The sequence below is a fragment of the Triticum aestivum genome, chromosome 1A (genome assembly GCF_018294505.1).
Source record: "Triticum aestivum cultivar Chinese Spring chromosome 1A, IWGSC CS RefSeq v2.1, whole genome shotgun sequence".
Lineage (NCBI taxonomy): Eukaryota > Viridiplantae > Streptophyta > Magnoliopsida > Poales > Poaceae > Triticum > Triticum aestivum.
This window is the reverse complement of record NC_057794.1, coordinates 490,827,073-490,841,579: the sequence shown is the minus strand read 5'-3', so window position 1 is coordinate 490,841,579 and position 14,507 is coordinate 490,827,073. Positions and strand designations below refer to the sequence as shown.

The following is a 14,507-nucleotide window of genomic DNA, read 5'->3' as shown; positions in this document are numbered from 1 at the left end:
CCGTGTTTGGAATAGCTCAACGGCGCCATTTTCCCGCCGAAATGTTCTAGGCCTGGGCCTCCCTTAAACCAAGAGCCCATGTGCAAGGCTATCCAGGCCTAGTGTGACAGACCCATTAGATCCGCAAAAAAAAAGTTATCATATTTTTTTTAATAAGTAACAGTTATTAAGACAAAAAGCGAATACAGCAAAAGTGTAGCAAAATAGCTAACAATTATTAAAAAAAACGAATACAGCAAAACTGCAAAAGTGTAGCAAAATAAGTAACAATTATTAAGAAAAAAACGAATACAGCAAAAGTGTAGCACAGTACATACGCATGGTAAGATGTGCACTTCACATACTCATTTCATCCTGCTGAATTAAGAGCCATCAGGGCACAAAAAGCAACCTCATTTCATCCTTCTCACTTAACAAGTTCAATGCACGACCGATTGGCACAAAATTATACATATTAGCTTAGGGCAGCGAATACTGAACCGTTCCTTCAAATAGTCAGTTCAGCACCTATGGCAGAAGCAGAGGTCCCTAAATAAGGTTTCTCATCAGAGTAAACATTGCAGAAGCACCAGTTTTGCGACGAATGAACTATCTTACTGGTGTCTACAGCAGATACTGGAGAGCGAACTGAAAGTCTAACAAAAGTACCACATTTCCTACGATCCAAGATACAGTGAGTTGATCAGCACTCCAAAAACACAGGCTTCTCCAGATTTCCCCCCAGCATACTAAGCTACCACCATGAGCCTCCTGGTTGATTAGAGCACCAGCACCTTAGTTTTAAGAAACCTGAGGATAAAATTAAGGAATATTAGATACAAGCACCACATTTTTCCTTTTGTATGAGAACATGGGGGTTAAGGTTACATGGACACTGTATTTACTAATTAACTCGGTTAAGTGAACTGTTGTTCGGATAACTTCTTTAGATATCTTTTGTTGCCTGAACAATGAGAAGTGAATGGGGGCTGTCCAGCTTCTGCTGGTATCCCAGTTTTACTTTCCCCTGAGAAACAATCTTGGGTAAACAAAAATGCTACGATGGTCAACCTATGCGCATTTCCGAAACTTAAATAGAAAGAAGGTCTGGCAGCATGTTTATTTTCTATCCGACTTTTGGTTGCACCCGAAAATTACACATCGACCAATTGTTAATAGTTATCAAGCTTCAGTTCCAGCCTTTAAATGGTTGGGGAACATATCTCAGGGAAAGAAAAGACAACAGTCATCCTGATGACAGGGTGAAAAATCCTTCAGTGTACAGTGCTCAGCATGATGAACAAGATCATGGCTGCTAGTTCAGAAACACTAATACACCAGGATCAAACTTCCATGCTGAGACACCAAATGACACTTTTTGGCAGCTAGCACAAGTCGCTGCCACAAAAATATGAATGGAAGAACAAGTTCGGGTAGCACACTTCAACAAAATAAACATTCTACGCAGTATAATATGTTACTAGTTTCCATTCCAAGCAAATATTACTAATTCCACTAAAAACCAATTATAACTCAACCAACAACAAACAGGCAGTAGTAGGAAGGATAACAGATACATTGGACAAACAGAGAAAATCAGTAGTAGTAGTAATCGGCAATAAATGCATGTCATCGCTTTCCAGATCCATAAACTGCATGAACTGAGTAAGAGATACATGTGAATGCAGGATCCTAAAGTTGTGGCTGGATGAGATACAACTAGCAATCAATAATGAAGCATCAGAAGGGAAGTAAATAGGGATTCACTAATTGTCTGGTACCTTCTAGTGACTGTGTGAACGAACTAGAACATCTGCCAGAGTCTTGTTTTTCTCAACATACTTCTTGCCTGAAAAGGGTTCATTTGATCAATGCACAAGAATTTGAAGAATAGCAACACTAAGACAACATAATTTGTAACAGGTATAGATTTATGTGCATTGGATACAATAAATTGAACTAGAAAAGAATGATACTTAGAGCAGGTTAACTAGAACTGATCAGAGTGTACCCATAAGCCACAACACAGCAATTTGAAGAATATATTTGTTTAACACTTGGGTAGTGTAGACGCATTATTAAAATGGATATAACATCATTAAATCCTTCTAAAATGAAATTGTGTAGGCAGAAATTAAATGTAGAACATGCGGTGTAAATTACAAGCCTGCAAATAACTCTATTTATCGAAAAGGAGGACTCTAATCAGGTCGAATACAGCATGTCATTTAGCGAAACAGTTCTCAGAATATATATGGACAGCTTCATAACTCAGAAAATACATCATGTCATTTAACGAAACAGTTCTCACTTCTCAGAATATATGGACAGCTTCATGACTCAGAACATGCAGCAGCACCAACCAGGATAAGATTATTCGGACTTGTAAGCTAGAAAGCATCCAAAACTTGGAAAAAAATATGTTCAAAAGGCAAATCACTGACACTACGTAGATATGTTTTAAGATAAACACTTCCAGAACAGGATAACATGTAGAGATGACCAAAGGTTGGAAGTTTCAAGTCGAGAAGATATTTGAGATTGAGACTTCAGGTCCACCCCAAAGTACTAAACACAAAAAGAGAATTGTGATAGAAGTGCCACTAGATCAATGCATTGGCTCTTCTCATACAAATCACCAATAACAATTTTCTTTGGGATTTCTGTAAAAGGCAGGAGCCAAGGACCTTTCATCCAGAAAACTTTTATTTGAGATCCAATTGTTAACAAACACAGTGTACAAACAATTGCTACTACTCGCGCTTGTCAGTCATTTTCGAGTGATCTTGTTATGTAGAGACAAAAGTAATATGTCTATTGGACAAAAGTATCTCATGCATTGACATCAAAATGTGAAACTAAACCTTAGAAATATGCAATCTAGCAACTAAAACGAGTGGGTGAATACCTGCAGAAGGGATTCGGGTCGATCGAAGCCACGGTGGAAGGACACATGGCATACAGAGGTCGTTTCTATAGGGATAACATCCGATCACCTCCTGCCTGTCCATGTCCACGGCGACGACGGCAATCCTGTGAGCCGTGAGGTAAACGACATTGGCATTAAGCGGGTCAATAAGGACAATGCGTGTCGACCCCCTCTCCTGTAAAGGCAGTCCCATGGTGCTCCCCCAGAGCTTGTTGAGCACCACCCGGTGCTCCAGCGTCCAGCCGCTGCCTTCGTCGTCGAGCACGAAGGAGCTGAGAGAAAACGGCTCCCCTTGAGAGACCTCCACGTACCGCAGCCGCCCTTCGCTGACACCCATGCGCCGGTAGCTGACGGGCGCCTGCTCCCACCACACCCTGCCCTGAGCGTCACGCAGCGGGCTCCCTCGGCGAAAAGCTTCGTGCTGCACGCCAGCCGGCAGCACGCTGCCCCTCGGCAGCTCGACGAAGGAGAGCTCCGGCCGGTCGCTGAACGGGTCGGAAGAGATTGCGCCCCAGGCCAAGTCGACCCACCACAGGCGGCCGCCGAATGCCAGCGCCTCCTGGTCTATGTCCATTGGCCGCGCAAGTGGGACCTGGCACGGGGAGAGCGCGACGTTCTCCCACTTGCCTGTTTCCGAGAGAAACCGGAGCATGTGGTTCCCCTCCTGCAGGTCGGCGACGGCGAACTTGCCAGGCGGCCCGTGCCCGCGATCGGCTTGGGTGAGGAGGCCCATGTTGGGGCCGCACAGGACGTCGGCCTCAGGGTCGGAGCCGGAGTCCGGGAGGCGGCGTAGCTCGCGGGTGAGAGGGTTGCAGACGAAGCGCGTGACGCTGGGGACGTGGGTGGGGTCGAGGCCGTAGAGATGCTGGCGCACCCGAGCGGCGCCGGGGGCGACGAAGCGCAGGTCTAGGCAGGAGAGGAGGAGGAGGCCGTCGCCGCTCGCGGCGGAGACGGAGCCGGCGGGCGACTGAACGACGTCGCCGTCGGGGCCGGGGCTGCCCCTGGTCTTGACGAGGCGCTCCGGGACGCATAGCTCGGAGACGTGCGGTGGCGACGCGAGGCGCACGTCCGCGCTCGCCGCCCCGACGAACTCCACCGAGCGGTTGATCATGGCCCACGGGGGGTGCGCGGCGGCTGTGGCGAGCGAGCGGCGGAGGCCGCCGGACAGACCTAGGAGGCGGCGGCGGAGAGGCATCGGGCGACGCTGGGTGCGCAGACTGAAGTGGGGAATTTTCTCCCTTGGGGTGGAGAGAGGGGAGGATTCCAGGTCCCGGCTCACATGGACTGGGTGCACGCCGACCACTTTCCGAGGGGGCGCAGGAGGAAAGTGGCGTGTGGTTCTTCCACCGGCTGCACGGCCGGGAGAGAGCTCTCGGGGCCACACGTCAGTGATACGGTCCATTGTGGTGTAGTCCACGGACCAGCTTTCGCATTTTGGACTAGCGAGGCTTCATCGAGAAGCCAAGGAGCGGCGCGTTTGAACAGCTGTTTCCCATCGGCTGCCGTTTTCCCGCCAGAACTCTACTAGTGGTCTTCCTCCCGCCAAAATTCTACTCCCTCCGTTCCTAAATATAAATTTTTTTAAACATTTTAAATGAACTACAGCATACGAATGTATGTAGATATATTTTAGAGTTTAGATTCACTCATTTTGTTTTGTATATAGTCATTTGTTGAAATCTCTAAAAAGACTTGTATTTATAAATGGAGGGAGTAGTATGTTGGGCATCTAACCTTTTTCTTTCTTCAAAAAACATATTCCGCAGACGTGCCAATGGACGAGCAACTCTATCTGGACGCAGCTTTGGTGACTTCACGAAGCCAAGTCTCACCGTGACTTACCCCCCTTCATCAGCCATCCATTAAAGATCCGACGTACAAAATTGACTGAACTAAGTTTTTTGAAGTGATCTGAAAAATTGAAAAAAAAATTCAGTAAATCATAAATGTTTCGTTTTGTATTCTGTGAAAGTATCAACCCATTTGGATGTATCGTTTTCTGAATAAACATGTTTATTTATATGAGCTCAAAAGGCTATTTAATCACAAACCATACATCCAAATGGGTTGAGACTTTCCCGGGATACAAAACAAGACAAATCGGCAATGCAGCGTCAATGGTTATTTGGAGCAAATCGTCAATGCAACATCGATGGTTTAAGTAAAGATATGTAAATATGATATCGCACAAGAGTAACATGTCCAAGCACCAATCCTTTCTAGGAATGTATTTTCTAGCTAGTAAAACACGACATACACGATGCTCATGCCCGTTACTTGCTGACTGATTTAGCAATTTGACTGCAATGCTCTGTTGTGAACCCATAGTCTGAAAATTCTCCAAGTTTTCCCTCAATGAGATACAGTAAGTTGATAGCAAAACTCCATCAAACCAAGACTTCTCCAGATTTCCCCCAAAATGAGACCCCCACCATCAAGGATTAGACACCACCACCTGTTAGTTTTAAGAAACATGGAAAACAAAATCAGAACATTAGGGACATTTGAACAGACACGTCAAGAGAATGAGTGATATGGAGAAGAAATTCAGAAAACAGACACGCTACTACAAACCCCATCAATATCTATTTCTCAAATTGATACAAAACAGTGAGTTATCGTCCAAACACGTTTATTTTCTATCCAAGACTTGATTGCAGCTGAAAAGTACACCACGATCAATTTTAATAAAGATCAAGCTTCAGTTTCAGGATTTAATCAGTTGGTCATACCGTTTTCGGAAAAAGTAGAGACAATGGTGATCATGATGACAAGGCTAGATATATATGGTCGCGCTATTCGTCACCCTGGATGAGGAATAGTTATTCTTCACCCCCTCTATTTTACCATCAATTCATCGTAATTTTACGTTCCGTAAGTTTTGTCTTATTTCCGACATAAAAAGAGACTGTAAGAAAATATATAATCGTTGTAAAAAATATTTTATGTTATGTAAAATTACAAACGTAAAAATATAGTGTAAAATACACATAAACTGTAAATTTTCTTGTCTTATGACCTATATTTTTATTTTTCTTATGCCAAATTTTACGTAGTGAATCAATATGAATGTAACTATTTGAATTCCAAACATAATTTAATTATGAAATGATCGTAATATTACCTCGGATGAAGAATAACTTATTCTGCACCCTAGGTGATGAATAGTAACACTATATATACTAGTAGAGTGCCCGTGCGTTGCCACGGGCCTTAAAAAGATTGAGAACGTTCTTTTGTTGATAATGGGTTATTCGTAGCATTACTATGTCATCCTATTCATTGTGGGTTGGTTGTTACTCATTGCATATCAAATTTCACATGTATAGACAAGATAGCCAATAACATACAGAAAATAATTGAAATCCTCTTCACTTGTAATCTATTTCAACAAAAATGAAATTCACTAACATATACTATCAGATCTAATGCACAAAATAAAGTGGTACAAAAACATAGAACTCTTTATTGCGCATTGGCACATGGAAGCATTTTTATGCTTAGAAAACTGAAATGGCACATATACTAACATATACTATCAGATCTAATGCACAAAATAAAGTGGTACAAAAACATAGAACTCTTTATTGTGCATTGGCACATGGAAGCATTTTTATGCTTAAGACCAATCATCTCACGAAAGCATGTATACTGTTATCCTGTCCAATATTGTGTGTATGAATTTTGATCATTATTACATCACCAAGTCCTACACCTACTATCTCAGCAACTCAGTGCCATAATTGCTCCAATTCTTCAGATGTAAATTTATTTCTAGAAGCAAATCTAAAATTAATCAATTCTCAACAAAGTTTTAGTAACGTAAAGACACAAATGATATATTTACATCTTGATCACTAATCTATAAGATGCAACATGGTTGCCCATAGAAAATGAAAGAGAACAGAGGGGTGGCATAGAGAAACCCCTTTTTGGCTGCTGCCACATTCCCTGGCCATAACTATTTCAACCAATTTGGCTGCCCACGACAAATGAAAGAGAACAGAGAAGTAGCAGAGGTTTGCTTCAGATATTCTTCCATTGACATAGCATGCTGAATGGAAGCTTCTTTGTCGATTCAACTCAGTGCCATAATAGGAACCCCAATGAATCTTGTTCACATATATTTGGTGTGTAGATGGATGGTTGTGACAGTGCAACAACAACGCATGACAGTATCAAACAGAAATATTTCTTACAAAGTTACAATGATCGCTTGCAAGACTCGGTAGGGCGGAGGATCCCTGGTATAGATGGCTGCGGTCTGTGTTGGCTACGTACTTACCGCTAGAGCACGTACGTACACAGCGGTCGCTAGCCGCGCTAGCCGGCGGATCTGTCCCAGATGATGCACACGTACAAGCAGCAAGCTAGCTGGTAGGTGGATGCTTCCGTGGAAGCTAGATAGCTATGACTTGATCGATGATCTCGGTGGAACAACACACATGAACACATGCGATTTGCTGGCTAATAGGTGCGACACTGTGTAGGTGGCCTGGTGGATGGGGCTGCAGCCGTCATGTGTTGGAAGACGGCGGCGTCAATCACTAAAATCAGAACAGGGATCCATATCACAGCAAGAATTCTTTTTCACTTCGTACCATTACTGTCATGAATCAGTTCAGAACTCAAGAATCAAGTATTGTATTACTAATAAAGACTAAATGTGCACATACCAATGGTGAACTACAAGGAAAATCAAGAAACTGTATTACTAATAAAGACTAAATGTGCACATCCCAATGGTGAACTACAAGGATGCTACTACAACAGAATCGTTGTTAAATCGGAATTACAAATAATATAATATATAGAGGTGTAATACTTGTATTTGCAATAATTCCTGGAAAATGATACAAAAGACTGAAGAAATTACTGTTATAAGCACTCTTCGAAAGTTCAGAACCAGATACTTGCTAAACTATGAAAGTTCTAAGATTATGTTTTTTGTAACAAACCCTCACATAGTGATTTTTATTTTCCCTTTCAAAAAAAAAACCCCGTAGGCTCCACAAATATTGGCTCTAGAAGATCGTGAGTTCAACCATGTGATTTAGCCTATAAGTCAAAGAACCAATCACCAAATAACTTGAGATTGTTGAGAGAATGCCGAGTAGAAAACTGAAATGCACACATGTACTGGAGCAAGTGGTTACACAGCGGCGTTGTGCGTTCAGCGGCCGCGGAAAGCACAACACGTTGGAGGCATGAGGAAGAGAGGTGGGCGAGGGAGTGCTTACTGGCGCCAAGTGTGGTTTTGTTGAAAAGGTGGAAGGAGACACCATTGTCGTTGCCGAGAATCTTGTATACGTCCTCGACTTTGCCAAGTATATTGTAGACGCCGTCGATGAGGGAGGTGTGGAAGTCGCCCAACTCCAGCATGTCTTCTTCGCTCAGATGAGGGAGGGAGGAGAAATACTCAACATGCACCTTGTTCTTTGAGACAATATTTCAGAATGCACTCAGCTGTTTAAAGCAAAACAGAACTCACATTCAAAGTAAATAGAGTATTATTTTCGACAAAAAATCTATGCTATGTTTCAGAGAGCATTCAACAACTATCTTGTTTTTCTTAAGAATATATGTACCGAGAATAGTCACATAAAAAATGCACAATATAAGGAATGGAAACCTAATAAACTACTTCATCTCTTAATAATTTTGGCAAAAATAAACATCATATCCTGAAGAACAGTACTGTGCTATGTCTTCATTAGTCCTGTTTGGCCCTGCTTCTTGAATCCTTGTGTGGGTTACACCAAATTGTAGTATATTGTGTATACTCTATTCGTTGCATGAAAGAAAAGAAAAGATTAATCAAGTACATGTTTTTTAAAATTAAAACTGCTCTGAAAATAACAACAATTGCTATTACTGTTAATTGTCTGCATATAACTCTGCTTAAGTGTGCTCATAGAAATTTTGTACTGCAGAGTAGTGATCATCGACCGAGTACATGTAGACGTCGTTGCATGCATATAACTCTGAATATTCAGGTGTGCAGAACAGAATAAATAACTCTACTAATAGATTTAGCCAACATTATTTTGACCATCATAAATCTGCACAACTCAGTGCTACAAATGAAAATTACAAAAAGGACACTCTGATATCACAACTGAAAATACCTTGTCATATGTTCTATAACTGGCAATTCTACAATATAAATATTGGAATTTCAAAGGAAAGACCATGCATATAATGAGAAACAAACTAACAAACCATGGATTCTCTGGTTGCAATTGCAACTATATGAAATTTACCTTTTCATGTACATAAAACCTTGCAGAATTTTCAGTCGCCACGGGCCTTGCAGAATTTATTCTGTATATAGAAGAAAAATGTAATTCCCAACATAGAGGAAATAGGACTTACACCTGCTGCACGTAATTCCCAGGGACTGCTTAAAGCAGAATTTTCAGTCGCCACGGGCCTTGCAGAATTTATTCTGTATATAGAAGAAAAATGTAACTTAAGTACCACATACAACCAGTCAGCCACCCAAGTGCTCATATGGGCCTGGGAATACCCAACTGCTCATCGAACAACACACTGAACACCGGGCACCAGGGCATTCGTGTGATCCCATCACGAATATAACTGTTGTGGAATTTAGCGAAGCTTACAACCAATCTAGTTAAATCAAGTTGCCATTTCCAACTAAAGCATAGAGGAAATAAAACTTATGCCTGATGCACGTAATTCCCAGGAACTGCTTAACGATGCAATACCAAAATATGCATAGATATATCTATGAAACAACAGGGCGTGGGCAACGTGAGTGAATATAGTCCATTATATCTTTGAAATCCAAGTGGATTGATTGGCTGGTGAGCTTCCAGACTGATATAAAGTAGAAATCTAGGGTGCTAAATCTTTTTTTCGTTGGCCAACACAAAAGATCTAAAAACTTAATAGAAAAGAATGCAAAGAGAAGAAAAAAAAGGCAAACCTTATGTGTGAATCAATGGATTGTGTGCCCGACGGCCAAGCCACAATCATCCACGCAGATCAGCCTCGTCCAAAGTCTTGTGCCGTACATTATACATCTGTTCCATCACCATTGGAACACCCAGGCATCAAAGAAACGCCAGCCGGCGAGATCCCTAGCCCCCGCCGATCCGGCTGCATCATCACCATGATCCAGCCAAGGAGCCGCCGTGCTTGGTAGGGGAAGGCCACGCCGACGCCATCGACGCATAATGGAACAGGGACCTGCCCCCACGGGTCCCGCCGCAAAAGATGCCGACGGGAATAGGGACCTGGCCGACATCACCTCCATCATCCCGGACACGGCGTGCCCGGATGGCGCGGCAGGGCATGGCTTCCACAGCAGAGATTCGTGCAGAGACAGAAGACAGGGCGCGGCGGCGGAGCTTGGAGAGATAGAAGACCGCGGGGCGGCCAGGGGAGGGGGGCGGCGGCGGCGGCGGCCCTCGATGCGGAAAGAGGAAACATTAGGCGGGAGGCCTTGACGTGCGTGAGGAGACCCCTCCACCAGATTAGATCGAGGGAAAAGAAAAAACCAGCAAACGTGCGGGAGAAAACCAGCGTGGAGGGGTGCTAGGGGAAGGACGGGAAAAAAAACAGACGAAAAAAACCAGACGAAAGTGATGGGACTATTCAACCAACTCATCCATTAATAAAAATATATATATATATATATATATATATATATATATATATATATATATATATATATATATACTCCCTCGGTCCGAAAATACTTGTCTTAGAAATGGTTGTATCTAGACTTATTTTAGTTATAGATGCATCCATTTTCAACCATTTGTAAGACAAGTATTTTCGGACGGAGGAAGTATATATATATATATATACACACACACTTCATGGTTCTAATACAGTGGTGACCGGACGAACAAGGCTAGGCATCCTTTATGCCTTGCAGTTCAGAGACACTAATACAGCTAGATGGAGGGATGTATAAGTTCATGCTGACACAGGGACCGGTAATTTGGCAGCCTGACAAGTTGCTGCCACAATAATATATATGAATGGAATTCTTCACACACACAAAAGTGAATGGACGAACAAGTTCAGGTAGCACATAAAAACCATTCTATGGAGTAGGTATGTTTCTAGTTTTAGCCAGCAAATATTACTAGTTGTATAGAAACACCAATTACAATACAACCAACGAGAAACTGGTATTAGTGATAGCCAGATGTTGGACAATCAATACACAGAAAACCAGTTGAAAAGAATTGTAGTGATTGGCAAATATGTGCATGGCGTTTGCTTTCAATCCATAAAACTGCATGAATGGCGTAAGAGATACTGCTTGTAACAAGAATGCAGCATCCTAAATAGGTGAGTGGATGAGATACCACGAACAATGGATCGACAAAGAAGTATCAGCTAAAACGAAATGACGAGAGTCATCAGCTGGTAAATTGGTACCTTCGTCCCTTCTACTGGATGTCTGAGCGAACCAACACGTCTTACAGAGTCTTGTGTTTCCCGGTGTCCTTACCTGAAAAGTGTTATAATTTGATCAATGTACAAGAATTTGACAAACAGCAACACTAGCACTAACAGAATTACAACAGTATAGATTTCTGTGAATTGCATACAAGAATTAAATAGCAAAAAGGCATGGTAATTACAGCAGATTCTCAAGAATTCAGCAGTGTATTAATAACCAATAGCACAACAATAGTTAGAGGATAACACTTGAACGGTGTAGAGGAGATATTAAAAGAATACAACATATTTAAATGGGATTTAAATCCATAAGGAGATATTTAAATGGACAATTTAGAAGAGATATTTAAATCCATAAGTTAGAGAGACGGAGATAAAATTTAGAGCACACAGTGTAACATCAAAGCAACCAAAACCTTGCAAAATTTCCATTCAAAGTATAAATCGATTACACTACCGTAAATATGTTCGAAGGAAACATCTTTATGACCAGGACAACAGGAAGAAATGACAACAGATGCAAAGATTTCTCCGTGCCTATGATCTATATGAGCTTTGCAATCCCAATTATTACCAAACACATGCATGGTGCATAAATAATTGTTAATAAACACGATGTATCTCTAAATTTTTAGCCATCTAGTCATGAGACAAGCATTATCTCTATTGGACGATTTTGACATAATGATCAAAACAGATCCAACCACTAGGATAAACAAAATATATTGTGCCGAAGATGACCCACAAAGCACCTTAGGCATTATGCACCTAAAACTGAAAGTATAGCTGACAAGTATGTAATGTAATATACCTGCAGAAGGGATCCGGCTCGATCCAAGCCACGGAGGAAGAACACATGGTACAGAGAAGTCATTTCCATACAGATAACTCCCAATCACCTTCTTCGTGTTCATGTCCACGACGATAACGTGTTTCTTGTCAACCGTGAGGTACACCACATTGGCGTCAAGTGGGTCAAGAAGCTCAATTTGTGGCGTCTTCCCCGCCGGTAAGGGCAGCCATGGGTGGCCTCCATCCGCCCAGAGCTTGCTCAGGGCCACCCGGTGCTCCAGCGTCCAGCCGGTACCATCGTTGTCGAGCACAAAGGAGCTGAGCAGAAACGGTTCCTTTTGAGAGACCTCGACGTATCGCAGCCGCCCTTGGCTTGCATCCACGCGCCGGTACTCACGCCAAGACACCTCGGCATCGGCTTCTGGCAGCGGGCTCCTTGCAGCTAGCACGCTGCCCCTCGGCAGCTCGGTGAAGGAGAGCTCCGGCCGATCGCTGAAGGGGTCGGCGGAGACAGCGCCCCAGGTCACGTCGACCCACCACAGGCGACCGCCGAACGCCAGCGCCGGCTGGTCGATCTTCATTCGCCGCGCAGACGGGAGTTGGCACGGCGAGAGCACCACGTTCTCCCACCTGCCCTTTTCCGAGAGAAACCGGAGCATGAGGTCCCCCTCCTGCAGCTCGGCGACGGCGAACCTGTCAGGCGGGCCGTGGCCGCGATCGGCCTGGGTGAGGAGGCCCATGCGGAGGTTGAAAAGCGGGGAGACCTCGAACTTGGTCACGCGGTCCGGGAGGCGGGTCATCTGGCGCGTGAGAGGGTTGAGGACGAAGCGCGTGACGCTGGGGACGTGGTCGGGGTCGATGCTCTTGAGCGCGTCGGTTTGGGGTGGCAGCCGCAGCGGGCGGCCGCCCTGCCTGGCGACGATGCGGGCAAACAGGCGCGTCTCCGCGTAGACGAGGAGGAGGAGGCCGTCGGCGCTCGCGGCGCAGACGGCGCCGCCATGCCCTTGCACGAAGTCGCCGTCGGGGTCGGGGAGGGGGCCGGTCTTGAGGAGCTGCTCCGGGACGTACACCTCGGAGATGCGCGGCGGCTCGGCGAGGCGCACCTGCGCGCCCGGCGCCCCGACGGTCCACGCTGAGTGGCACATCGCGGCCCACGGCGGGTGCGAGGCGGCGGTGGCGAGGGAGCGGCGGAGGCCGCCGGAGACGGCGGCGGAGAGGCGTAGGAGGTGGCGGGGCAGCATCTCGCGGTCCTGACGCCGGTCGGCGGCTGCAGGTGGGGATTTCGTTGTGGTGGTGGAGGGGAAAGTGGCTCGGTGCACATGGAGTGGGTGCACGCAGCATAGATAGATACCAGGGAGGTGGCAGGACGGAAAGCAGCGTGAAGTTGTTCCACTGGCTACTACACCGTGAGGGCTCACCGGGCCCGCACGTCAGTTAGACAGGTTGAGGATTGGTGCATGGACCGAGTTCTGCATTATGAACAGCCGTACCATCGCCCAACTGGCTGGACCTCAGACGTCACCATTTTCCCGCCAAAAACCTCACCGGACCTTTTTTTTTTGAAATGAAAATTCACCGGACCTGGTGCTGGGCAGCGCGGAATCGTTCCTTGGTTGTGCGTTCGTTTCTTTGCTAGTTGTATCCGCTGCGGTTTTCTTTGTTTTTTTCTCTATTCTCTTTTTTCCCTTTTTGGTTCTTTGTTTCTTCTCCGGGTTTTTACGGTTTCTTCACTGATTTCCTTCAGTTTTCTATTTTCCTTCGTTTTTTAACTGGTTTAATTTTTTACCGGTTTTTCTCTGATATTCCTTTTTCTTTTTTCTTTATTACTTTCTTGGTTTTTCTTAGGTTTTTTTGCTTTTCTTTCTTTGTTTGTTTTCTTGGTTTTCATTGGTTGTTTCCATTTATCTTTGCTTCTTTCTTCTGTTTCTTCAGTTTTCACCATCTTTCTCTTTTATTCTTCAACACATGTCTAGTTTTTTCATTAACATTGTATATTTCTGTTATATATTAGGAGAAAAAATTAATACATGTTTTAACATTTTTGAAATATACGATTAACATTTTTTGCATGATTGACATTTTATAAATTTATGTTTTTATGTACAATTTTTAATACACTTTCTACATTTTTGGTATACATCTAGAACATTTTTTATAAGCCTTTAATATTATTTAAATACTATATTAGCATTTTGTTCATATTTATGTTTTGATGTCTACCATTTTCATACATGTTGTAAGTTTTTCATATACATTAGAAGCATTTTTTATACACATTTAACTTTTTTGAATACATGATTACCATTTTTTCAAACACATGTTTTTGAACATTTCTTGTTTGAATATGTGTTATTTGTTATTT

General features: G+C 43.6%; 2 protein-coding genes and 1 long non-coding RNA gene across 3 annotated transcripts; all 3 read right to left on the bottom strand.

Annotated features, from left to right (window-relative positions):
* Positions 1 to 372: 372 nt before the first annotated feature.
* LOC123156258 (uncharacterized) lies at positions 373 to 4,190 on the bottom strand. Its single transcript, XM_044574430.1, has 3 exons — positions 2,888 to 4,190; positions 1,761 to 1,828; positions 373 to 789 (listed from the first exon to the last, which is right to left on the bottom strand). The coding sequence occupies exons 1-2, from the start codon at positions 4,101 to 4,103 to the stop codon at positions 1,764 to 1,766; spliced, it is 1,281 nt and encodes a 426-aa protein (XP_044430365.1). The 5' UTR covers positions 4,104 to 4,190; the 3' UTR covers positions 373 to 789; positions 1,761 to 1,763.
* Positions 4,191 to 5,027: 837 nt separating this feature from the next.
* LOC123156189 (uncharacterized) lies at positions 5,028 to 10,408 on the bottom strand. Its single transcript, XR_006477920.1, has 3 exons — positions 9,861 to 10,408; positions 8,149 to 9,356; positions 5,028 to 5,363 (listed from the first exon to the last, which is right to left on the bottom strand). It is a non-coding gene; the product is annotated as an uncharacterized lncRNA (long non-coding RNA).
* A 693-nt stretch (positions 10,409 to 11,101) lies between these two features.
* LOC123156103 (uncharacterized) lies at positions 11,102 to 13,669 on the bottom strand. The gene is made up of 2 exons (XM_044574302.1): positions 12,165 to 13,669; positions 11,102 to 11,402 (listed from the first exon to the last, which is right to left on the bottom strand). The coding sequence occupies exons 1-2, from the start codon at positions 13,384 to 13,386 to the stop codon at positions 11,371 to 11,373; spliced, it is 1,254 nt and encodes a 417-aa protein (XP_044430237.1). The 5' UTR covers positions 13,387 to 13,669; the 3' UTR covers positions 11,102 to 11,370.
* Positions 13,670 to 14,507: the final 838 nt, after the last annotated feature.